Source organism: Macaca nemestrina, chromosome 14, assembly GCF_043159975.1.
Source record: "Macaca nemestrina isolate mMacNem1 chromosome 14, mMacNem.hap1, whole genome shotgun sequence".
Taxonomy (NCBI): Eukaryota; Metazoa; Chordata; class Mammalia; order Primates; family Cercopithecidae; genus Macaca; species Macaca nemestrina.
Genome location: NC_092138.1, coordinates 64,738,855 through 64,762,716, shown reverse-complemented (window position 1 = coordinate 64,762,716; position 23,862 = coordinate 64,738,855). Strand labels below are relative to the sequence as shown.

The 23,862-nt window shown below is 43.0% G+C and overlaps 1 protein-coding gene and 1 long non-coding RNA gene across 6 annotated transcripts in view; one reads left to right on the top strand and one right to left on the bottom strand.

The window, feature by feature from the left end:
* LOC105485722 (phospholipid-transporting ATPase FetA-like) overlaps window positions 1-23,862 on the bottom strand; it is a 111,236-nt gene that overhangs the window by 617 nt on the left and 86,757 nt on the right. For all 5 annotated transcript variants that reach the window (XM_011748139.3, XM_011748135.3, XM_011748140.3 and 2 more), the window contains 11 exons: window positions 22,253-22,441; window positions 21,431-21,546; window positions 10,736-10,900; window positions 10,110-10,221; window positions 8,789-8,894; window positions 8,255-8,402; window positions 7,516-7,699; window positions 5,399-5,622; window positions 3,376-3,459; window positions 1,336-1,581; window positions 1,028-1,166 (listed from right to left, as the gene is read on the bottom strand). In XM_011748139.3, the coding sequence (XP_011746441.1) occupies window positions 1,028-1,166; window positions 1,336-1,581; window positions 3,376-3,459; window positions 5,399-5,622; window positions 7,516-7,699; window positions 8,255-8,402; window positions 8,789-8,894; window positions 10,110-10,221; window positions 10,736-10,900; window positions 21,431-21,546; window positions 22,253-22,441 (1,713 nt within the window). The remainder of the gene's footprint in view (window positions 1-1,027; window positions 1,167-1,335; window positions 1,582-3,375; window positions 3,460-5,398; window positions 5,623-7,515; window positions 7,700-8,254; window positions 8,403-8,788; window positions 8,895-10,109; window positions 10,222-10,735; window positions 10,901-21,430; window positions 21,547-22,252; window positions 22,442-23,862) is intronic.
* Window positions 1-23,862, top strand: part of LOC139358161 (uncharacterized) — a 73,158-nt gene that overhangs the window by 13,030 nt on the left and 36,266 nt on the right. Inside the window, exon 2 of the long non-coding RNA XR_011612697.1 lies at window positions 22,670-22,788. This is a non-coding gene — a long non-coding RNA (uncharacterized lncRNA). The remainder of the gene's footprint in view (window positions 1-22,669; window positions 22,789-23,862) is intronic.

Sequence of the window (23,862 nt, the reverse complement as noted above, 5' to 3'; positions counted from 1 at the left end):
AGGCTCCTGAGAAATAATATAAACACAAAAGAATTGCAGTTGGGTCCTTTGCGCAGCCAAAGTCACTGTGAATTCATGCGCCTCTCTCTCCCTCTACAGGCAGGGCAGGGTAGGGCAGGATAGGAGAGCAGGGGTAGGTTATGAGGGAATCCTAGAGCACTGGCCTGCATCCAAAAATGGGAAAGAAAGCTTTGGAGGAGGAAAAAACAAACAAATAAAAATAAAAAAGGTAAAAAAATTTAAAAAAGAAAAGGTTTGAAGGAGAAAAATGAGTTAGTGGCCTGACAAAAGGTGAGAGCCAGGTGTGGTGGCTCACGCTTGTAATCCCAGCACTTTGGGAGTCCCAGGTGGGCAGATTGCTTGAAGCCAGGAGTTTGAGGCCAGCCTGGCCAACATGGCAAAAGCACATCTCTACCAAAAATACAAAAAATTTAGCAGTGCATGGTGGTGCACGACTGTAGTCCCAGCTAGTGGGGAGGCTGAGGCATGAGAATCGCTTAAACCCGGGAGGCAGAGGTTGCAGTGAGCCAAGATTGCACCACTGCACTCCAGCAGGGGTGACAGAGATAGAGGAACAGAATCTCAAAAAGTTAAAAATAAAAACAAAAAGATGGGAGCCAACTATGTCTACATATCTACTCTCTGTATTTTGTCTTCAGCAGAGTGGAGATGAGAGAGAGGGAAAAATTTTGGGAGACAATAAGGCAATATGCCACAGCATAAAGGACTTTGAACTGGAACCAAGAAGCCTAGATGTGAGTCCTTTAATTCAAAAACACCCCTCCAGGGTCTAAAATGACTCTAGAAATTGTTGCTGATAAAGCGCAAATCTCATAAGACGTTTGAAAATACCTTGGAAACTCGAATAAGGTAACTTATTTCCCTAGCTACATTTTGAGCCCTTTTAGGACAGAGACCATGTCTTATTTATATCTCTACCCTAGCACATAGTAATGGCTTCTTGGTAAACATTTATTAAATAAATATACCTGGTTCCCCACCCTGCGCCCACTGGGCAGGGCCTTACCTAGGAATTGGAAGACGTCAGGGAATGCTAGGCACAAGCCATCACTGTACAGGAGGAACGACATGCAAAAGTAGAAACCCAGGCTACCCCAGATGACGACATGGCTTATCATTGTCCAGTAGGTTGTCTTCAGGACGATCTGAAAAGTACCCTCTTATGGGACCTGTAATCTGGGACCTGTCAGCTACCTCCCTCCTCCAATTATGTAATGAAGGTTGCTCCCTTCCCACACTCCCTCCCTCTATTCCTCCCACTCTTTCAGAGAGACCCCCACCCAATCCCCTTACCCCCACCACCACTGGCCACACCTGTATTGTGACCACCCAGATCAAGGAGGTCTGCACCACCAGGGAGAAGGACTGGTAGTCGGAGATGTCCTTCCCATCATTTCGTTCTGCATTGTAAAGAGTCCCCATGGGGACAAAGAACAACACGAAGGAACTGTAGATCCCATGCATTAAACACTTCACAAATTCCTTTTTGTTGAAATAGAGGTTGTGCTGGCCTGGCTCATACAGCTCTGGGAAAAGGAGGCTCCATGTCTCATTCACATCCTGGAAGCATCAGAGGGTAAGGAGGGAGGCTCAGGGTCTCTCCATAGACGGTCCCATCTTCATCAGAGGAGAGGCTTCTCCCCTCACCAGGTCTACTGCCAGGCTGCCTAGGAGCTTCCTTATGGATTACTTAAGAAGTGGAACCAGAGAACACAGCAGTGACCACAGACCCTTCCTGAAGTCCTACTCTCTAGGCCAGGATCTGGGTAGTGTTTGGGAGAAGGTCAGGATGATGGGAAGGACTTGGAGGGAGTTAGAATTGGGGGCAACTAGGCTTGTGGGTAGCTGGGAGGGAGGACTGGAGCTTGAGATGGGGGAGGCAGCTGGGACATAAGTCCCAGGTGTAAGTGTTCTTTCAGTTGAATATATATATATATATATATATATATACACTTTTTTTTTTTTTTTTTGAGATGGAGTCTTGCTCTATCACCCAGTCTGGAGTGCAGTGGCACCATCTTGGCTTACTGCAACCTCCACTTCTCAGGTTCAAGCAATTCTCTTGCCTCAGCCTCCTGAGTAGCTGAGATTACAGGCGCCCGCCACCACACCTGGCTAATTTTTATATTTTTAGTAGAAACGGGGTTTTGCCATGTTGGCCAGCTGGTCTCAAACTCCTGACCTCAAGTGATCCGCCTGCCTCGGCCTCCCAAAGTGCTGGGGTTACAAGTGTGAAACACTGTGCCCGGGCATAGTTGAATATTTTTTATGTCAAAAGTCAATGTGGGAGAAAGGGACATTAATGGAGACCAGTTAGTCTTTTAGAGGTATTCTTGTTCTGTGATGTGGCTCCCACTCCCATAGCTACTGGTGAACTGAAGGTGAAAAAAATTACTCTAAATGGATGACATTAGATCATCTTCATCTCCTAAATCTGAAACTTTGGATACAAAGCTTGGGGCTTTGTATCCAAAGTTTCAGATTTAGGAGATGAAGATGGCTTCAGAGATGGATCCCTAGAATTAGGCCACTGAAGCTGGATGGACTGTTGAGTAATACAACCCATCCCTCTTGTTGTTCTGAGGTTAGCAGTTACTTCCTGGAGAATTTCCTTTAGAGCTGTTTCCCATGGAGACCAGGAGCCATGATCCCATGATGTCCTATTTCAGCTACTTTATTCCTTTTTGGAGACTCATTTTCTACTCCATGTGCCCAGGACTAGAGGTTGGGGCAGAAGACAAGGGAGAGGTGGGGTAGCAGGACCCTCAATGCCCAGGGAATTTCTGACAGGGACAGATGGTATCCCTTAGTCTGGCTCCTTATGATATAAACTATCACACCCATACTCCTATGCCTGGCCTTCAGGACTCCCACCCAGGCCTTCCTGCATTGGCTTGTCTCATCCTCATTCTCCCTGAAGGAGTCTTTTTTGAAGTCCCATACGTTACCCAGTCCTATCCCAGTAATTCTATTTTCTTTTCTTTATTTTTTCAATTCATATTCTGCTTATGTTACTCCATTTTTTCCTTATTTTTTTCCATGTATATTTTAATTACTTTGATATATACTCAATTTACTGTACAGCACAATTTCCATGTTTCTCTCTACAAAGACAAAATTGATACAGGAAAACTTGGCGTTCTAAAACTGAGGATTATTCTCTGTTGTGGAGGATTTTTTACTTTATCTCATGATACCTATCTAGGTGATGAGCTCCTTTCCCCGCTCTGGAAATTATTCCCTTTACACTGGATTTTGTAGAGCCCAGCTCCTGCTGTATTCTTCATTCTTAGGGATATTCCTCAAGGGCCCAGGGGCTTCAACTCTGACCAGGAGCTTGCTGCTGGATCTTACCTGATCAAACAGACTCATGCCCAGGACAGGGAGGGAAGTGTAGACCAGATTGTAGCACGTGATAAACCAGGTCTCATAAACTGTCTGGAAGAATACCAAGGAGATTTCATAGGCTCCTCTCTTCTCTACAGTCCCAGCTCCACCTTCCAGGTCCAAGATAGCCACCTTTATCCCTTGACCCCTGCCCCCCGCCGCCCCCCCGCCCAACCACATTAACCTACTGCAGGAGAAACCTGACTGAGATTGTTGACTCCAGTCTCTACTTGATCCTACTTGTTAGAACCCTGAGTCCTAGGATACAGTAAGGCCACACCAAGCTTTCAAGGTGGATCCGGACCAATCCCACCGTAACCTATACAGCCCCTCACTGCACAGGAAGGACCCAGAGTGATTGCTAGTGATGCTAGCTGTACCCCTGCACTCTTAGGCATGTAAACCTTTGTACTTTTTTTTTTTTTGGAGATGGAGTCTTGCTCTGTCACCCAGGTTGGAGTGCAGTGGTGTAATCTTGGCTCACTGCAGCCTCTGCCTCCTGGGTTCAAGCAATTCTCCTGCCTCAGCCTCCTGACTAGCTGGGACTACAGGCGCCCGCCACCACACCCAGCTAATTTTTGTATTTTTTGTAGAGACAGGGTTTTGCCATGTTGCCCATGCTGGTCTCGAACTCCTGACCTCAGGTGATCCACCTGCCTTGGCCTCCCAAAGTGTTGGAATTACAGGCGTGAGCCACTTTGCCCAGTCTTTGGACTCTTTACTTGCTTAGTGGCATTCAGTGGCTTTTGTAGCACTGCATACCTCCTAATATTGGCAAGCAGAATAGACCCATGACCCTTCCCAAGCTGAGTGCTCCACCCTGGGGCCTAGAGAGGGCTTTTTCTCTATTAGCCACAAGAGGTCAGCAGCAACACATGCATACACATACACCTCCCACAAAGCAGACTGGCTTTGCTAGGGCTTGGGCGAATTCAAATGTGCTACTATTTGCTGACTGGCCTGTTATTCCTGGAGTCTATGGCAACAAAAGTAGGGCTCCCAAGATAATTGTTTCTGAGGGTGTTTCTCTTGGGAATCCTTGAGATGTTTCTGAAAAAATTCTCATAGGAAAAGGGACTCCTCTTAGAACATCAAAATCCAGGCGTCGCTTCTCCCCACTAAGGTGGGGGAGGTTTCACATTCAAACATGGAATTAATTCATCAAAATAACAATTGTGTGTGTGTTGGGGTCAGGAGTACAGGCAGTCTGAGTGGGGAAGGAGAAGCAAAGGGAAGCTGTATTTCCAAGTATGGCTACAGGTGAACATGTCGTATCTGGCCTATCTGGCATGACCCAGAGCTGAGCTCCTTGAGGCTTAGCCTGTTCCAAAAAGATGACTTTGGATGCTAAGAAAACTCCAAGGTCCAGGAATTTGTTCCCATTACATATGTTTGGAAATTCTAAGTCTCAACATCAGTGAAAACAGCTTAAAGGAAAGTTTAAGCCAGGTGGCTTATGCCTGTAATCCTAGGACTCTGGGAGGCTGAGGCAGGCAGATCACTCGAGCCCAGGAGTTCAAGACCACCTTGGGCAACATGGTGAAACCTCATTTCTACCAAAACTACAAAAAATTAGGGTGTCGTGGTGCACACCTGTAGTCCCAGCTACTCGGGAGGCTGAGGTAGGAGAATCATCTGAGCCCAGGAAGTCAAGGCTGCAGTGGGCCATGTTCATGCCACTGCACTCCAGCCTGAGCAACAGAGCAAGACCTTGTCTGAACATAAGTAGATACATAAATAAAAAGAAAGTTTAAAAGTAGAAGTCAAGACCAAATCAGAGCCAGGCCAGAACAGTTATGGCTTGGAAATCTAAGGTTTGTGTAGGTTTAGGAGATGGAATCAGCATGCGGTGAAGGGCTTCATGAATGGATGGCAGCATGTCATACATTCATTGGTCTCTAGAGGTGAAAAAAGATCGGAGCTAGCTGAAGTGAGAGATGACTACAGAAAACCCAGTTGACCAGAGTGGAGATTGCCACTGATCACCTACCTGTGCGGAGAATCCATTAAAGAAGGCATACCAGAAGTGCACCAGGGTGAAGGTGAAGTTCTTATAAAAGAAGTAGCTGAGAAACTTGCACATGCGATTATAAGACCAGCGGCCATGGACCAAGAGTAGACGCTGAAGATACTGGAACTGGGAGAAGGCGAAGTCACTGTTGAGCATGGCCTGCACTCCCTCCTGGCCACTGATGCCAACCCCAATGTGGGCAGCTGCAATAAAATCCCAGAAACTTCTCAGACAGAAAGCTTGTTTGCTGGGCTCCCAGCCTGGGAAGTGTAAAGGGAAAGCTGAGATGATGTTGTACAAACCCCTTTATTTTACATTTGGAAAATGCTTTTAGGCTCAGTGCAAACTGTCTCTTACCTAGTGGAGTCTTTTCTCCTTAGTGGATTGCCCCTCCCTCACAAACTGGAAAACAGCTCCCTTTTCTGCACCTTTTTGTTTTGTTTTTACAGAGACACCATCTCCCTGTGTTGCCCAAGCTGGTCTCAAACTCCTGGACTCAGGCGATCCTCTCACCTCAGCCTCCCAAAGTGTTGGGACTACAGGTGTGAGCCACTGTGCTAGCCCCGTCTTCTGTAGTTTGTTTTGGACACTGCCACTCTAGAATGCCTGGCATGGCCAGTACTAGAAGCTGTCCTGAATGCTCTTTGCCACTACTCTAGCCTTCTGGGCTCTTTCCTACTGTCCAGATACTGAAGTTAAAATTTCTTGTTGTTTCTGGAACCCACTTAATTCAAGATGCAGGGTGGATGCCAATCTAATACAGTATTTAATTACCTAAGTTTACCTAAGGGGCTAAAATCTAACTGTATGTGATGTACATACTTTGTTAGTGAGAAACAAGTTCTTCAGGAGGCCTAAGGTGACTTTTTCTGGATAAAGCAATTATATTTGATGGAAGAGAAAGACTGAAGTTCCTAAAAGTTTTAATTAGTTTGTGGTAGTTTGCCATTTTTCTGGCATATACCAAATTCACTGGTCTGGAATACGCCTACTGCACTGCTTGATGGGATAATTCAAACCTCTAAACTCCTAAATATCCCTAGGGTCTAGAAACTGGGGAAGAGAGCAAGAATACTTCCTAGTATTAAAGCTGAAGCTGGAATATCTGCTAGAGTTCCTTGTATGGGCAGAGAAGTTGGACTAGAGGACCTCTAGATTTGTCCATATCTCACAGACCTACATGTTGCTGGAGGCTGGTAGGTCAACATTCACCTGAAATTGAAACCAGTAAATTTGGCCAGGTGTGGTGGCTCATGCCTGTGATCCTAGCACTTTGAAACTGAGATGGTGGGGATCATTTGAGGCCAGAAGTTTGAGACCAGCCTGGGAAAAATAGTGAGGCCTCACCTCTACTAATAATTAAAAGATAGCTGGGCATGGTGGTGTGTGCCTGTAGTCCCAGCTACTCAGGAGGTGGAGGCAGGGGGATTGCTTGAGACCAGGAGTTCAAGGCTGCAGTGAGTTATGATCATGCCACTGCCCTCCAGCCTGGGTGACAGAGCAAGACCTTGTCTCAAAACAAAACAAAACAAAACAAACCCTAGTAAATGTCAGCCATTTGCTTCTACTGGTCCAAAGTGATCAATAAGTCACCTATTCTCCTCCAGCCAGGGGAGCAGGGCAAGCTCTTGGGAACATAGACTTGGGAAAGAAAAGATCTCTGAATTGGGCATCACAGCCTACAGCCTTCAAAAAAGAAACAGACTATGACTCCTGCCCAGGGGTCCTTTCTGTGGACCTTGAGTCATCTCAGAAAGAAGGTGTGGTAGTTGCACAGCCTGTTCTGTGAATGTAAGCATGTGTTCTTGTGGGAGCCATGTGTATCTGTGTGTGTGCTTACACTCATAGTGTAAATGCATGAATTTGAATGTGTGTGCATACCTGTGGATATGGGCTGATGCCTGCATGTATCAATAAATGGGAGTGCAGGGATAGAGGAGTATGAATGGAGTTGCAAAACCATATAAATGTGTAACACATATGAGAGGCAGGAGTGTGAGCCAGCAACAGAGTACCACTCAGATCAGTTTTGCCCATGGAGGAAGGAAGGGGCAAGCCCATGGCTGGAAGCTAACTGTCCCCCTCCCCTCACATGCCTTTGATCATGCTGACGTCATTGGCCCCATCCCCGATGGCCAGTGTCACCACCTTCTTGTACCTCTTCATCAGCTCTACCACCTGGGCCTTCTGAAGGGGTGTCATCCGGCAGCAGATCACCCCCTTGCACATGCACGCTGTTCGCAGCAGTTCCAACTCCAGGTTCCCTTCTAGAGCATAGGCCTGTAGCACCAGGACACACTCACTCTTCAGGTTGCCCAAAAAAGCTCTCAGAGTATGACCTTCCCAAATGGTTCCCTTTCCCTCCACACCCTCCTATCCTTCACAGGGCAGGCATAGCTGCTTCCAAGGCACTCCACCCCCAAGGGAGGCCAAGCCCCCAAGTCAGTTCTAGGCATCCTCACATCTGACTCAGCCTCCAATGGGAAACTAGTCGGGACCTCTCATTGGGCCAAATCTGTTGATGGGGCTAAGAGCTCAAGTGACTTCTTGGGGGACCTGTTTCTGCTTGCTTCCCTCTTCCCTTAAGTGACAGGCCACATCAGTAGAGAAGGATTTGAATTTGGATAAGGAAGAAATATGCCCTTCTCTTTCCTTATTTACTTCTTCCTAGAGAAGCCTAGGGAAAGGAGTCTTTCAGGCAAGGGCACCTGAAGGGAAGGGGAATAGGGTGACTCATGGAAGAGGAAAGGGAGTCTTGAAATTTCCCTGAAGTGTTGGACCTAGGAAGAGGGTTCCTTGGAAGAAGACAATAGAGTGTAGCTCTGTGTTGCCCACCAGACTGTAGCCATTGATGATCAAGCCATAGTTGCCATTGGCCACCTCCTCGGGTATTTCAAAAGGCAGTTTGGGCTTCGTGGTGAGGTAAATGTTTATGGGGTCTGAATCCAGGAGAGACTCAGGTTTCATCTTGTTCCTTGCTGTCCTGAAAGCAAAGAGTAGTGGTCAGAGCCTGACCTGAAGTCTCAGAATTTAGGAGGGAAAATGTGTCCCCAGATGAAAGTGGGCAAAGGGGATACAGGAACTCTGCAAAGCACCAGCCAAGACCTCAGACTTGACAGCCTCTCAAGACCTGCCACTGCCATAGGTCCCTGACCATTCACATGCTACACTTCTCCATCCCCCATATTCCAGCCCCATTTAGCCCAAATGCTGCTTTACAAAATTTTTTCAAATATTTTAGTTTTTTTTTTTTTTCCCTCCTCCATGTCTCATCTGTTCCTTCCGGTTGTGTGGGAGCCACACTAAGGGAAGAGATAGGTGGGAAATTTTGGGTCCAGAGACTGGCTGTGGCTAATCCCCCATCTATACCTGAGTTCTTTCCGAATAGTCTCATCATCCCTGCCTTCCACGATGAACACCTCATCCATTTCATCCTCAAACAGATTACAGGAATAGGCAATGTTCACAGCAGTCTCTGTAGCGAAGGGGGAGCACAAGTCTCATTTTGGCTGGTGTTTAAGACAGGGACAGGATCTTTATAATGTACACGTACACAGGCTCTAATATTGGGCTGCAGAGCCCATTCATCCACATTTGCCATGGATGCAATCAAAGTGCATTTTTAAAGAATCAGTGGAGATCATGTTCAAACATCCACAGATGATTGTCTACCTGTACAGACTTGTGGGTTACTTATCAATAACTATGGTCATTCTGGCCTTCTCTAGAAAGCCTTACCCTATTTCTTAGAACAATTTCAGTCTTTATCTACCTCTCCAGGCAATCAGGATGTGTTTCTTTGAACAGCACTGTGCCCATCTCTATGCTAGATTTTATGCCCCCATAAAATAGTCTGGAATTTGGAATAAATTCATACTAAGAAAAAAATCAAGCCCTGAATCCTGGCTACACGTGGTATCAGAATTCAGAGGAGAGATTGCAATTGTCACAGAAAATTTCTTGAAGGAAGTCCTTGGAGGATGAATAAGACTTGAAGGAAAAGGCATTTTAAGTGGGGAAACAACCCAAACCAAGACCTTAGAGTAGGAATTGGTTTCTTTGCGGGGCATATTTAAGATAATGGTAACATTAGGATGCAGATAAGGATGTGAAGAGCAATAGATTATCAAAGTTTTGAGGGCCAGATAGAGGAGTTCAACCTTTACAACATGGAGTCACTGTAGGTCCCTGAACAGAGGAGTAACATCATAAAATTAGTATATTTGAGGAAGATTAAACTGATGGTTGTATGTTGGCTGTACTGAAATTAATAAGGGCAAGAGACAGAGAGATGAGTTCAGAAGTTTGTGTTAAGTACAGCCAAAGAAAATAGGTTGAACTGGGAGGGTAACATAGGAGGATTTTCAGACAAATTTGTGGAATATAGTAGGAGAGTGATTCTATGGGACAATAGGGTACAGTCAAAGACAATTTTAAAGTTTAGCTTGTGAGTTCCTGGGTGACAGGTCATGTCTGATTGATTCATCTGTCTTCAATGACTAATATATCATCTGGCATAAAGTATATGCTCAGCAAATTGTATACAAGATTGAGAATAAAGGTGTCCTCTGAGGACTTGATTTGACTTACAAGATACTTGTCAAAAAATGGCTAAGAAAAAAAGGAAAGAGGAAGAAAAGAAATGGCTAAGGTGGATAGGGAAGAGGATCAGTCAGTCTAGGGGTTTTACCTTGCTTATCTCCAGTTAAAACCCATAGTCTAATTTTGGCTTTGTTCAGGATGATGATTGTCTCAGGTACTCCATCTTGTAGCTTGTCTTCTATGGCTGTGACCCCTAACAGCTTTGAAAAGATGTATCAGTGAATGAGGAAAAGGGTAAGAGGCTTTTCCCCTTTTATTAAAAATAATTAATTATTTTTAATTTAGTGCTACCCAACGACTGAACTGGCACCTCAGTACTCTAGTGAGCCGGCTCTGTCCTGGAGTGAGGATCTCAGTGGTATAAAAATCAGCACATTCTGCCTCACAACATACACAGCTTTTCAACTAGATTACTTAGCTTCTGTGAACAGCTTTGGAATTAGAAACACTGCCAGAAAGATTAAAAATTACAACCAGTGCATTCTTCCATTATGGATTGAGAAGGTCCAGGATATACTGAATCAGCTGGAAGTCCAGTATCCAGCCTCCCTGGCACAAAGCTATGGGGCTCGCCTGCCAAGACTTCCTATCTTTCCTCCCAGAGAGAGCCTGCATCTGTCAATCCTCTGGGAGCCACTTTCAGAGCCCTTGCTCAGTCTGCTGACTGCCAGGCCCCATCACTGCCCCCAGTCTATCCCTGGCTTCCTCACTAACCATCAAGTCTTTTTCGACTTCTTCATAGATACTTGATAATCTGCTTTCCCGATTCTCCAAAGACAAGCAGGCTTCATTATGCCTCTTGCTCCAGTCCTGAAAGAATGCTTCATCCAACTCTCGGTAGGCCACCATTAGGGTGCGAAGGCCTTCACTGGCATAATCCTGGAAGACATACACGTGTGTGCGCTGAGTGGGCCTGGGCTGGATTAAGGCTGAGTTAAGGGAGCGGCAGACCAACCCCACAGGCTTCATTTGCCTGCAAAATAGGGTTTAATAATTAGTAATATGGGGCTAGTTCCTAGCCTAAGCAGAAAGCAACTGATGTGCTTTTTCAGCAAAACGTCCCAAAGATGGGGGCCAGCATAGCTGGAAGGTTGATAGTAATTCTGAAGGATAGAAGGTTCTAGCTTTTACTTGTGGTTAGGTAATTTGCTGTTTGACTCTGGGAAAAACCAAGTCTAGATCTCTTACTTGTAAAATTGGGATGATAATGTACCCTCTACAGAGAGGATAATGATGACTATGATATGAGAATGAAGGGAATAATAAAGTAAAAAGAAGCAGTTATAAAAAATAATCAAAGGTGTTACTAGTTTTTACAAGCACACATTCACTTCCATTTTCCTCTCTCCCTTCCTTCCTCAAATATTCATTGGGCATCTTACACAGCACATACTTGTGTATTTGTCTATAGTTGGTTGGTTCAGTTGATTAGCCATAGCCGGCATGTTAATGAGGGCACCACTGAAATGCTCTTTGGGTGAGTTAGCATCGTTTTGCTCCTTAACCGCTGACATACCCTAACTAACCACAGCTAACCATCTTGCAGGAATAAACTCTTGGTCATAGGAGGGCTGGGTGAGAGTGTGGGTGGTTTAGGGGAGAATTCATATCCATCTAAGGGTGGGTTAGAAACAGATTTTGAATATCGAGAACTGCACATGACAACAATTCTACACGATCATTGCTATAGTGAGTGGCAAACTAATTCACTTTGGCATTATAAGAGCAAGAGAAACAGAATTTACTCTCAGTTCCCTGTGTAACGCCGAAGTGTTTGATGCTAGCTGTCAGGTGAAATTAACATAAGACAATATATGGATGGAATGTCATCTCTTAAACCTCTATGATGTTGGCAGTCTAGGAAGCCCCAGAAAAGATTTCAGGAGAGTTTCTAAGAAGGAAGTGACAATGGCAGAAACTAGTTTTGTATAGGACACAGATAAAATAACTTGACAAGCTTAACAATACAATGACAATTTCATTAATCCATTCAACAAATAACTTTGTGGTATGTGTTAACATTATCTTTTATCCCTACTTGTGTGTTTTTTCTCTTAGAGCTGGTATGAGGCAAACTAGGGCCTGGGAGCCAAATCTTGCCCGCTACCTGTATGTGCATGACCTGTTTGCTGATCCCTGTCTCAGAGGGCCTGGAGTTCTGCTTTTGCGTGAGTGGGTTGTTACAGCTTGACTCTTACAGATTTGCCATCAGTGGTGAATACACTGTAGTACAGTCAGGCTTCACTGTAAGTGTCTGTTGAGGATGGTAAGCAGGAAGCATGTCAAAAGATCTGAAACAGTTTTCTGGCTTCCTTTGAGGCTAGTCTGTGGAAATGCTTTCAGAAAAGGTACCCTAATTCACATGTTCTGAAAGGTTAAAAGATAAAAGTCTAGTCCATAAAAAATACTATGGCCTCTGGGAACCAGTATAAGGCATAAGAGCTGTCTTGTGTGGGACATTTCACTGACTTAAAAAAAAAAAACTTGAGATATAATTCATATACTATAAATTTCATCCTTTTAAAGTATACAAGTCAATGGCCTTTTAAAAGTCTATTCACAAAATTTGTGCACCCATTACTAATGTGTAATTTCAGAATATTTTAATTATCCCAAGCTGAAACCCTGTATCCATTAGCAGTCATTCCCCATTCCATTTTCCCCTAGCCCTATGATGGCCACTAATTTACTTTCTGATTCTATAGATTTGCCTAGTCTGGACATTTCATATACATGGAATCTTTGTGGCCTTTTGTGACTGGCTTCTTCACATAGCATAATGTTTTCAAGGTTCATCTCTGCTGTAGCATTTATCAGTACTTCACTCGTTTTTATTGCTAAATAACATTCCATTGTACAGATAAACCACATTTTATTTATCCAATCATCTGTTGATGGACATTAGGCTTATGTCACTTTTTTGGCCATTATGAACAATGCAGCTTAGAATATTTGGGTACACTTTTTTAAAAAATTTTTAATTTTTGTGGGTACATAGTAGGGGTATATATTTACGGGAAATATGCGATATTTTGATACAGGCACATAATCATCACATCAGGGTAAATGGGGTATCTATCACCTCAAGCATTTATCGTTTGTGTTACAAACAATCCAATTATACTCTTTTAGTTACTTAAAAATGTACAATTAAATTATTAACTATAGTCACCCTGTTGTGCCACCAAATACTAGATCTTATTCATTCTTTCTATTTTTCAATACCCATTTGCCATCCTCACTTCCCTCCCTCTGCCCCACTACTCTTCCCAGCCTCTGGTAACCATCATTCTACTCTCTGTCTCCATGAGTTCAATTGTTTTAATTTTTAGCTCCAACTAATTGAGAACATGCAAAGTTCGCCTTTCTGTGCCTGGCTTATTTCACTTATTAATAACATAATGATCTCCAGTTCCATCCATGTTGTTGCAAATGACAGGATCTCATTCTTTTTTTATAACTGAAGAGTACTCCTTGTGTATATGTGTCACATTTTCTTTATTCATTTGTCTGTTGATGGACACTTAACTTTTTGCCTCCAAATCTTGGCTATTGTGAATATTGCTGCAATAAACATGGAAGTGACCATATCTATTCAATACACTGGTTTCCTTTCTTTTGGGTATATACCTAGCAGTGGGATTTCTAGATCATATGGTAGCTCTATTTTCAGTTTTTTGAGGAAACTCCAAACTGTTCTCCATAGTGTCTGTACTAATTTACATTCCCAACAGCAGTGTACAAAGGTTCTCTTTTATCCATATCCTAGCTAACATTTGTTATTGCCTGTCTTTTGGATAAAAGCCATTTTAACTGGGGTGAGATGATATTTCATTGTAATTTTGATTTGCATTTCTGTGATGATCAATGATGTTGAGCACCTTTTTATATGCCTGTTTATTATTTGCATGTCTTCTTTTGAGAAATGTCTCTTCAGATCTTTTGCCCATTGTTAAATTGGATTATTAGGTTTTTTTCCTATAGAGTTGTTTGAGTTCCTTATATATTCTGGTTATTAATCCTTTGTCAGATGAGTAGTTTGCAGATATTTTCTTCCATTCTGTGGGTTGTCTCTTTACTTTGTTGATTGTTTCCTTTGCTGTGCAGAGCTTTTAAACTTAATGTGATCCCATTTGTCCATTTTTGCTTTGATTGCCTGTGCTTGTGGGGTATTACTGAATATATTTTTTGCCCAGACCAATGTGCTGGAGAGTTTCCCCAGTGTTTTCATTTAGTAGTTACATAATTTGAGGTCTTAGATTCAAGTCGTTAATCTATTTTGATTTGATATTTATGGTGAGACATAGGGGTCTGTTTTCATTCTCCTTTACATTTTTTTTTTTTAATTTACTTAAAAAAATAGAGTCAGGGTTGTGCTTTGTTGCCCAGGCTGGTCTCGAGCTCCTGGGCTCAAGTGATCTTCCTGCCTCAACTTCCCAAAGTGTTGGGATTACAGGCATGAGCCACAATGCCCGTCCTGGTTTAATTATTCTGCATATGAATAATATTGTTTTCCCAGCATCATTTATTGATGAGACTGTCTTTTCCCCAGGGTATGTTCTTGGCAACTTTGTCCAAAATTAGTTTACTGTATGTGTATGAATTTGTTTCTGGGTTCTCTATTCTGTTACATTGGTCTGTGTGTCTGTTTTTATGCCATTGCCATACTGTTTTGGTTACTATAGCTCTATAGTATAATTTAAACTCAGGTAATGTGATTCCTCCAGTTTTGTTATTTTTGCTCAGGATAGCTTTGGCTATTCTGGGTCTTTTATGGTTCCATATAAACTTTAGGATTGTTTTTTCTATTTCTGTGAAGGATGTCATTGATATTTTGATAGAGATTGCGCTGAATCTGTAGATTGCTTTGGGTAGTACGGACGTTTTAACAATATTTACTCTTCCAACTCATGGAGTATCTTTTCATTTTTTTGTGTCCTCTTCAATTTATTTCATCAATGTTTTATAGTTTTCATTGTAGAGATCTTTCACTTCTTTGGTAAAGTTAATTCTGAGGTATTTAATTCTCCCTGTAGCTACTGTAAATGGGATTACTTTCTTGATATCTTTTTCAGATTGCTTGCTGTTGGCATATAGAAATGCTATTGATTTTTGTATATTGAGTATGTATCCTGCAACATTACTGAATTTGCTTATCAGTTCTAACAGTTTTTTTGGTGGAATCTTTAGGTTTTTCCAAATATAAGATCATATCAACTGCAAATTGGGTGTCCTTTATTACTTTCTGTTGTCTGATTGCTCTAGCTAGGACTTCCAGTACTATACTGAATAACAGTGCTGAAAGTGGGTATCCTTGTTGTGTTCCAGATCTTGGAGGAAAGACTTTCAGTTTTTCTCCATTCAATGTGATACTAGGGACTTGGGTGTTGTGATCTAAGTCGTGTCTGCATTAGGAGGCACCCCAAGCCCAGGAACACTGTCATTTTTGCAGACTTGTAGCAGTACAAGTGGTCTTGGATAAGATGGTGGTCTTGGATAAAATCTGGAAGAATTATCTGGATTACTAGGCAAAGACTCTTATTTTCTTCCTTTATATTCTCCCAACCAAATGGAGTCTCTCTCTCTCTCTATGCTGAACTGCCTCGGCTGGGACACAAGCAACCCTGTGACCACCACTGTGACTGTGGTGGCTCAGACCTGAAGCCAGCACAACTCTGGGTCTTGCCCAATGCCCTCTGTAACCACTACCTGGTTACCACCTATGTTCACTCAAGGGCCTAGAGCTCTACAATCAGCAGGTGGTGAAGCCAGCCACTCTTGTGTCCTTCACTTCAGGGTGGTGATTCTCCAAGGCTCCAGCCTGGTCCAGAGATGTCATTTGGGATCCAGGACCCAGAGTCATAAACCCAAAAAATCCACTTGGTGCTTTATTCCACTGCAGTTAAGTTGGCATTGAAACCACAAGACAATGGTTTTTCCCACTCTTCCCTCCCTTCTCTCCCTTTTTCCCAGGTAGTGGAGTTTCTCCCTGTGTCCACCATCATGACAGGCTTATGGGGAGTACTGCCAGGGTACTGATGATGTTCACTTAAGGCCCCAAAGTTCTTCAATCAGCCTGTGGTAAATGCTTCCAGGCTTGGAACTCCCCCTTCAGGGCAATGGGCTATCTTCTGGCCAAGGGTAGGTTTAGAAATCCATCTAAGAGCCAACGCTTGGAATTGGGGGCCCCTGGAGCCTGCTTGTGCTGTGGCCAAGCTGGTAGCTGAGCTGCAAGATAAAGTCCTCTTTATTTTTCCCTCTCCTTTTTTCAAATAGAAGGGGTCTCTCCTTGTAGTCACTACAGTGTGAATATGCTGAGTGACACCTGAAACCAGCACATCTCACAGTCTCACCCAAGGCCCATGGCATGTATTACCTGGTTAGTGCTATTGATTATTCAGGACCCTAGGGCTCTCAGGTCTGGAGGTGATAAATCCTGCCAGGACTGGGTTCCCTTCAAGGTAGTGGGTTCCCTTTGGCCCAGGGCATGTCTAAAAATCTCACCTAAGAGCTAGGGCCTGGAATGGGGGCCTCATGACTTTGCCTAGTGCCCTGTCCTACTGTGGCTGAGCTGGTGTCCAAGTTGCAAAACAAAATCCTTTTTATTATTCCCTCTCCTCTCCTCAAATGGAAGGAAGGGGTCTCTTTTGGAGGTATGTGTTGTGCTGCCTGGGGTTGGGGTAGGGGTAGGGGTGGCACTCCCTTAGCCACCCAGACTAGTGTCTCACTGGGTCTCATGACCCTCCAAGTCCAGTGGCTGTGAACCCAGTACAGGAGTAGGACTTGGCTAGGAGTTGCAGTCCTTGTGGCCTTGACAGCCTGTCAAGTTTATTTAGAACCCAAGAGCACTTTAACCTGTGATGGTGAAGCTTGCAGAAACTCAAGGTCTTTTTTTGAGACAGAGTTTCACTCTTGTTGCCCAGGCTGGAGTGCAGTGGCACTGTCTCAGGTCACTGCGACCTCCACCTCCCGGGTTGAAGCAAATCTCCTACCTTAGCCTCCCAAGTAGCTGGAATTACAGGCATGCACCACCATGTCTGGCTAATTTTTTGTATTTTTAGTAGAGATAGGTTTCTCCATGGTGGTCAGACTGGTTTCAAACTCCAGACCTCAGGTGATCTGCCCACCTTGGCCTCCCAAAGTGTTGGGATTACAGGCGTGAGCCACCGTGCCCAGCCAGAAACTTAAGTTCTGACTGTTGGGATGGGTGATTCCCCTCTGGCTAGGGCTAGTCTAAATGCTCCCTCTGTGGGCACTGGTTGTGTTTTGACGGGCTGAGTTCCCATAATTGCTGCACTCTCCCTCCCCCAAATTCACAGATACTCTGCACAATGTGGCCACTGCTAGGGGATGCAGGAGGGCTGACGCTAGTGATTCAAGACTGTCTTTCCTACCCTCTTCAGTACACCTTTCAGTGATATGAAGTTAACATCAGATACTCTGATTGCTCATCTGTTTTTGGTTCTTTGAGGGTGATTTTTAATGTAGATAGTTGTCAAATATGGTGTTCCTGTGGGGAAAATGATCAGTGAAGGATTCTATTTATCCATCTTGCTCCCATCCCTCCACCTGTGTACATGTTTTTGTATGGGTGTATATTTTCATTTCTCTAGGAAATATACCTTGGAGTGGAATTGCTAGGTTATATGATCACTTTATGCTTAACTTTTTAAGGAAATGCCAGACTGTTTTCCAAAATGGCTGTGCTATTTTACTTTCCCATCAGCAATGTAGAGGGGTTACAATTTCTCTGCATCCTTGTCAATGCTTATTATTGTCTGGTTATCTTTCTTTTTCCTTCAAATATTTGATTTTAGCCATCCTAGTGGGTGTAACGTGGATTTTGTGGGTTTGATTTTTGTATTTCTCTAATGACTAATGATGTTGAATTAGCTCTTCATGAGCTTATTGGCCATTTGTTCTCTGGCTTCTGGCTGTGTGTTAATGGAGAGTCAAGTTGAGGTGACTTAATAAAATAGAATATTCTCTGATTTATCAAACATTTTTGTGATCTATCTTCATTCTTATTCTGTCCCTTGTTCTCTCCCTAGTCCCCCAACCCTTTGCATATACAGATTTAGAGGTGAAAACCTCAAAGAGTATGGATCTGGTTTTCCTTTCTTGTGCCCGATGGCTGGAGCTACTCTCTCTTTTCGATACATCCCAAATCCTAGAGTGTAGAAGTAAGGTAGGGTAGGGTAGAGAAGGTGCCTTTGATGATTCCAATCCTGTAGACAACAGAGAGAGGTATCGAACAGTCCAGGCCTGATGTTTTCTATTCTAGGTAGTCTGTTCTCATCATAGCTGGGGGGGTAGGGCCTCCCATAACAACAGGTCCTATTCTTTTTATTATTATTATACTTTAAGTTCTGGGATACATGTGCAGAATGTGCAGGTTTGTTACATAGGTATACACGTGCCATGGTGGTTTGCTGCACCCATCAACCTGTCATCTACATTAGGTATTTCTCCTAATGCTATCCTTCCCCTAGTCCCCCACCCCAACAGGCCCTGGTGTGTTATGTTCCCCTTCCTATGTCCATGTGTTCTCATTGTTCAACTCCCACTTGTGAGTGTGGTGTTTGGTTTTCTGTTCCTGTGTTAGTTTGCTGAGAATGATGATTTCCAGCTTCATCCATGTTCCCGCAAAGGACATTAACTCATCATTTTTTATGGCTGCATAGTATTCCATGGTGTATATGTGTCACATTTTCTTTATCCAGTCTATCACTGATGGGCATTTGGGTTGGTTCCAAGTCTCTGTTATTGTGAATAGTGCTGCAATAAACATACGTGTGCATGTGTCTTTATAGTAGAATCATTTATAATCATTTGGGTATATACCTAGTAATGGGACTGCTTGGTCAAATGGTATTTCTGGTTCTAGATCCTTGAGGAATCACCACACTATCTTCCACAATGGCTGAACTAATTTACACTCCCACTAACAGTGTAAAAGTGTTCTTATTTCTCCATATCCTCTCTAGCATCTGTTGTTTCCTGACTTTTTAATGATCGCCATTCTTTTTTTTGTTTTGTTTTGTTTTTTTGAGATGGAGTCTTGCTCTGTCGCCCAGGCTGGAGTGCAGTGGCGCGATCTTGGCTCACTGCAAGCTCTGCCTCCTGGGTTCACACCATTCTCCTGCCTCCCGAGTAGCTGGGACTACAGGCGCCTGCCACCACGCCCAGCTAGTTTTGTGTATTTTTAGTAGAGACGGGGTTTCACCATGTTAGCCAAGATGATCTCAATCTCCTGACCTCTGATCCACCCGCCCCAGCCTCCCAAAGTATTGGGATTACAGGCGTGAGCCACTGCCCCCAGCCTAATGATCGCCATTCTAACTGGCGTGAGATGGTATCTCATTGTGGTTTTGATTTGCATTTCTCTGATGACCAGCGATGATAAGCTTTTTTTCATATGTTTGTTGGCCACATAAATGTCTTCTTTTGAGAAGCATCTGTTCATATCCTTTGCCCACTTTTTGATGGGGTTGTTTTCTTCTTGTAAATTTGTTTAAGTTCCTTACAGATTCTGGATATTACCCCTTTGTCAGATGGATAGATTGCAAAAAATTTTCTCCCATTCTGTAGGTTGCCTGTTCACTCTGATGATAGTTTCTTTTGCTGTGCAGAAGCTCTTTAGTTTAATTAGATCCCATTTATCAATTTTGACTTTTGTTGCCATTGCTTTTGGTGTTTTAGTCATGAAGTCTTTGCCCATGCCTATGTCCTGAAGGGTATTGCCTAGGTTTTCTTGTAGGGTTTTTATGGTTTTAGGTCTTACATTTAAGTCTTTAATCCATCTTGAGTTGATTTTTGTATAAGGTGTAAGGAAGGGGTCCAGTTTCTGTTTTCTGCATATGGCTAGCCAGTTTTCCCAACACCATTTATTAAATAGAGAATCCTTTCCCCATTGCTTGTTTTTGTCAGGTTTGTCAAAGATCAGATGGTTGTAGATGTGTGCCATTATTTCTGAGGCCTCTGTTCTGTTCCATTGGTCTATATATCTGTTTTAGTACCAGTACCATGCTGTTTTGGTTACTGTAGCCTTGTAGTGTAGTTTCAAGTCAGGTAGCGTGATGCCTCCAGCTTTGTTCTTTTTGCTTAGGATTGTCTTGGCTATACAGGCTCGTTTTTGGTTCCATATGAAATTTAAAGTAGTTTTTTTTTTTTTTTCTAATTCTGTGAAGAAAGTCAGTGGTAGCTTGATGGGGATAGCATTGAATCTATAAATTAATTTGGGCAGTATGGCCATTTTCACAATATTGATTCTTCCTATCCATGAGCATGGAATGTTTTTCCATTTGTTTGTGTCCTCTCTTATTTCCTTGAAAAGTGGTTTGTAGTTCTTGAAGAGGTCCTTCACATCCCTTGTAAGTTGTATTCCTAGGTATTTTATTCTCTTTGCAGCAATCGTGAATGGGAGTTCACTCATGATTTAGTTCTCTGTTATTGGTGTATAGGAATGCTTGTGATTTTTGCACATTGATTTTGTATCCTGAGACTTTGCTGAAGTTGCTTATCAGCTTAAGGAGATTTTCGGCTGAGACAATGGGGTTTTCTAAATATACAATCATGTCATCTGGAAATGGAGACAATTTGACTTCCTCTCTTCCTATTTGAATACCAATGTGAAAATCCTCAAGAAAATACTGGCAAACAGAATCCAGCAGCACACCAAAAAGCTTATCCACCACGATCAAGTCGGCTTCATCCCTGGGATGCAAGGCTGGTTCTACATATGCAAATCAATAAATGTAATCCATCACATAAACAGAACCAATGACAAAAGCAAACCACATGATTATCTCAATGGATGCAGAAAAGGCCTTCAATAAAATTCAATACCCCTTCATGCCAAAAACTCTCAATAAATTAGGTACTGATGGAATGTATCTCAAAATAGTAAGAGCTATCTATGACAAACCCACAGCCAATATCATACTGAATGGGCAAAAGCTAGAAGCATTCCCTTTGAAAACTGGCACAAGACAAGGATGCCCTAGCTCACTATTCCTATTCGACATAGTATTGGAAGTTCTGGCCAGGGCAATCAGGCAAGAGAAAGAAACAACAGGTCCTATTCTAAAGCAAACTCCAGGTCAGACTATGGAAACTCCTGAATCAAGAATCAGAGAACTATTCTGATTGTTGTAATACTCCCATGGACACAATCCTCATCATGCCTCTGGGGTACTGTCACACTCAACTCTTTGATATAGAAGTTGGCAATGTGGTCGGCGAAAATCCCACAAAATAAGATAGTTTTATTCTTCTACCAATTAAAGAGACACAGACATCATTATATAGCCATATAGAAACATGATGGCCCAGGGACACATACGTGGCTACATATCCAGATACAGAGAACTACCCGCACCTTCCTTCTCCTGTAGCCTAAACACTTACATCTAAATGTTCCATGGTCACATCACAGAGGGAACTACAGGATGGATGAAGCAGTTCACAGATGATGGTGTCTGCACCCTTGCAAAACAACATTATCCGATCTTCAGGTGTCCGCACTAAAGATAAGCAAATTAAGCAAAGTAACTATCAGTCTCTTATTATAACTTATCTGAGCCAATGAGGGATAATAGGAGGCTATTCCCCATGACACTGTTTCTCCCTTTAATGCAGGCTAAGTACTCAGTGAGTGGTCACACAGGATAAATGATGTGGCAAGGGCTGCTAAAAGTGAGAGAGGAACTTACAGAACCAGTTCTTCCATGGGTTCAGTGCTACCCATGGAAGAGTCTGATGTAGAATCACATTTAGTATCTCCAAGTCCCAGACCAAGGCTCATATCTAGTAATGCCACGGGTGAAAAATGACCTTCCTTTTTAGTATGAGGGGCTCAAACTAACTGAAAGAGACAGTATGAATTTTCCCTTACTGTCTGCTCCCATCTCTTATTCCATGTTCAGGCTTTATAAATTTATTATTTGCCCTCACCGTGGCTTTGAGGGTGCTGACAAGCCACTGCTCAGGAACACTAGGGACTTAGTGTGGACTTAGCATATGGTAGCAAGCCCACATATGTGTGTAAGAGAAAAGTTAAAGGATATGTGAGAAAATAGGGATGGCTGCATGTTTGTATTTGAGGCACATACCTATGAGAAGGTATGTGAGTGGGAGAAAGCATGTACGTGTAGATAAAAAAGAAAGGCAATGTGTGAATAGGTATGAAGGACAAAGAAGGGGAGAAGGCCAACTAGGAAGGGCACCCACCAATAACAGACATCCTCTTGCGCACATTGTTGAAGTCCAAAATAGTCAGCAGTTGGTAGACTCTGGTTTTCCCCATTTCGACCAGTATGACTGTCTCAGACGTGCGGGAACGGAACACAAAGCCAAAGTTCCTGGCAGCAGTGACCAGGGCACCTTCATCTGGTGACTGAGCCTGGTACACCAGCATGCCTGACAGGAGAGAAGAGGGCAACCAGAGCCCACAGAGATGAGTAGCTGAAGTCCACCCAGAAGTGACACTGTCTTCTAAGTGGTTTATATAAAGATAGAGCCCAGAGAGGGGCATGTTTCTTTAAAACTACCTGACAAGTCTGGCTCTACAAGGCCAGATTGCATAGAACATATCAGTGTTTTCTCCTTTCCTTTTTTTAATTTTTAATTTTTATTTTTTTGAGACAGGGTCTCACTCTGTCACCCAGGCTGGAGTGCAAGTGGTGTGATCACAGCTCACTGAAGACTCAACCTCCCAGGCTCAAGCAGTCCTCCCACCTTGCTCTCCCAAGGAGCTGTGACCACAGGTATGCACCACAACTGGCTTTTTTTTTTTTTTTTTAAAGATGGGGTCTCCCTATGTTGCCCAGGCTGGTATCGAACTTCTGGGCTCAAGTGATCCTCCCTTCTCGGCATCCCAAAGTGCTGAGATTATGGGCATGAGCCACCACACCTGGCCTTCATTTCCATTATTTTCAACTTACTTTACAGAGGTATATGGAACATACAATGTATACAAACAAACTGAACAGGCAGTTATTCTTTGACTTTAGTGAGTAAAGATGGCTCAGGAAGCTTGTTAAAAATGCTAGTTCCTGGATCTCTCCCAAACTTAACTGAATCCATAATCACAAAATCTGGGAGGAGGGCCTAAGAAAATGAATTTTTAACAAATCTCCTGGGTGATTCTCATGCAGGTGGTCCTGCATAAGTGCTCCTGAATAAGACTAACCACGCTTTTAAAAACACTGCTGTAAGAAAATAAGATTGATGATTTAGTAAACTATATATATATAGTTTATATATATAGAGAGATATATATATACGCAAGTGTTGTCATCTTTGAAAGTCACCCTGGGAAGCTAAATGACTCACCTTATTGAATCAGTCTTTCAATCTGATATTCTTCAAGATATTTCTGCAACTCCTTTGTTAGAATATTATCACAACTTCAGGTATATTTTAGATTATTTCTCTTCTGAAGGTTGATTTGATTTTTAAAACAGTTATGCATCATTAGAGTCTTATGCTTGTGAATATGGTAGGTGGGGAATATAATTTTCAGATATAAGATATATCTACTGAACAATCGAGATTATTTTCTTGTGCATTTCCTGCTCTGTTACTTGGGGCAGTAAACAAGGCTAAGGCCAAATATGCTTCAAATAATAGCAGCTTGTTGGAATAGCAGCAGGTCAGAGAAGCATGCGGTGAACGTGACATTGGGTTTTTATCTCTGCTCTTCTTAGCTATAGGATTTTAGGCAAGTAACTTAAGCTCCCTTAGCATCAGTTTCCATTTTTCTTGTTCTGCCTACCTCAGAGGGCTGATGTGAAGACTATATGAGATAATACAAATGAAAGCAATTTGTAAAACTGTAA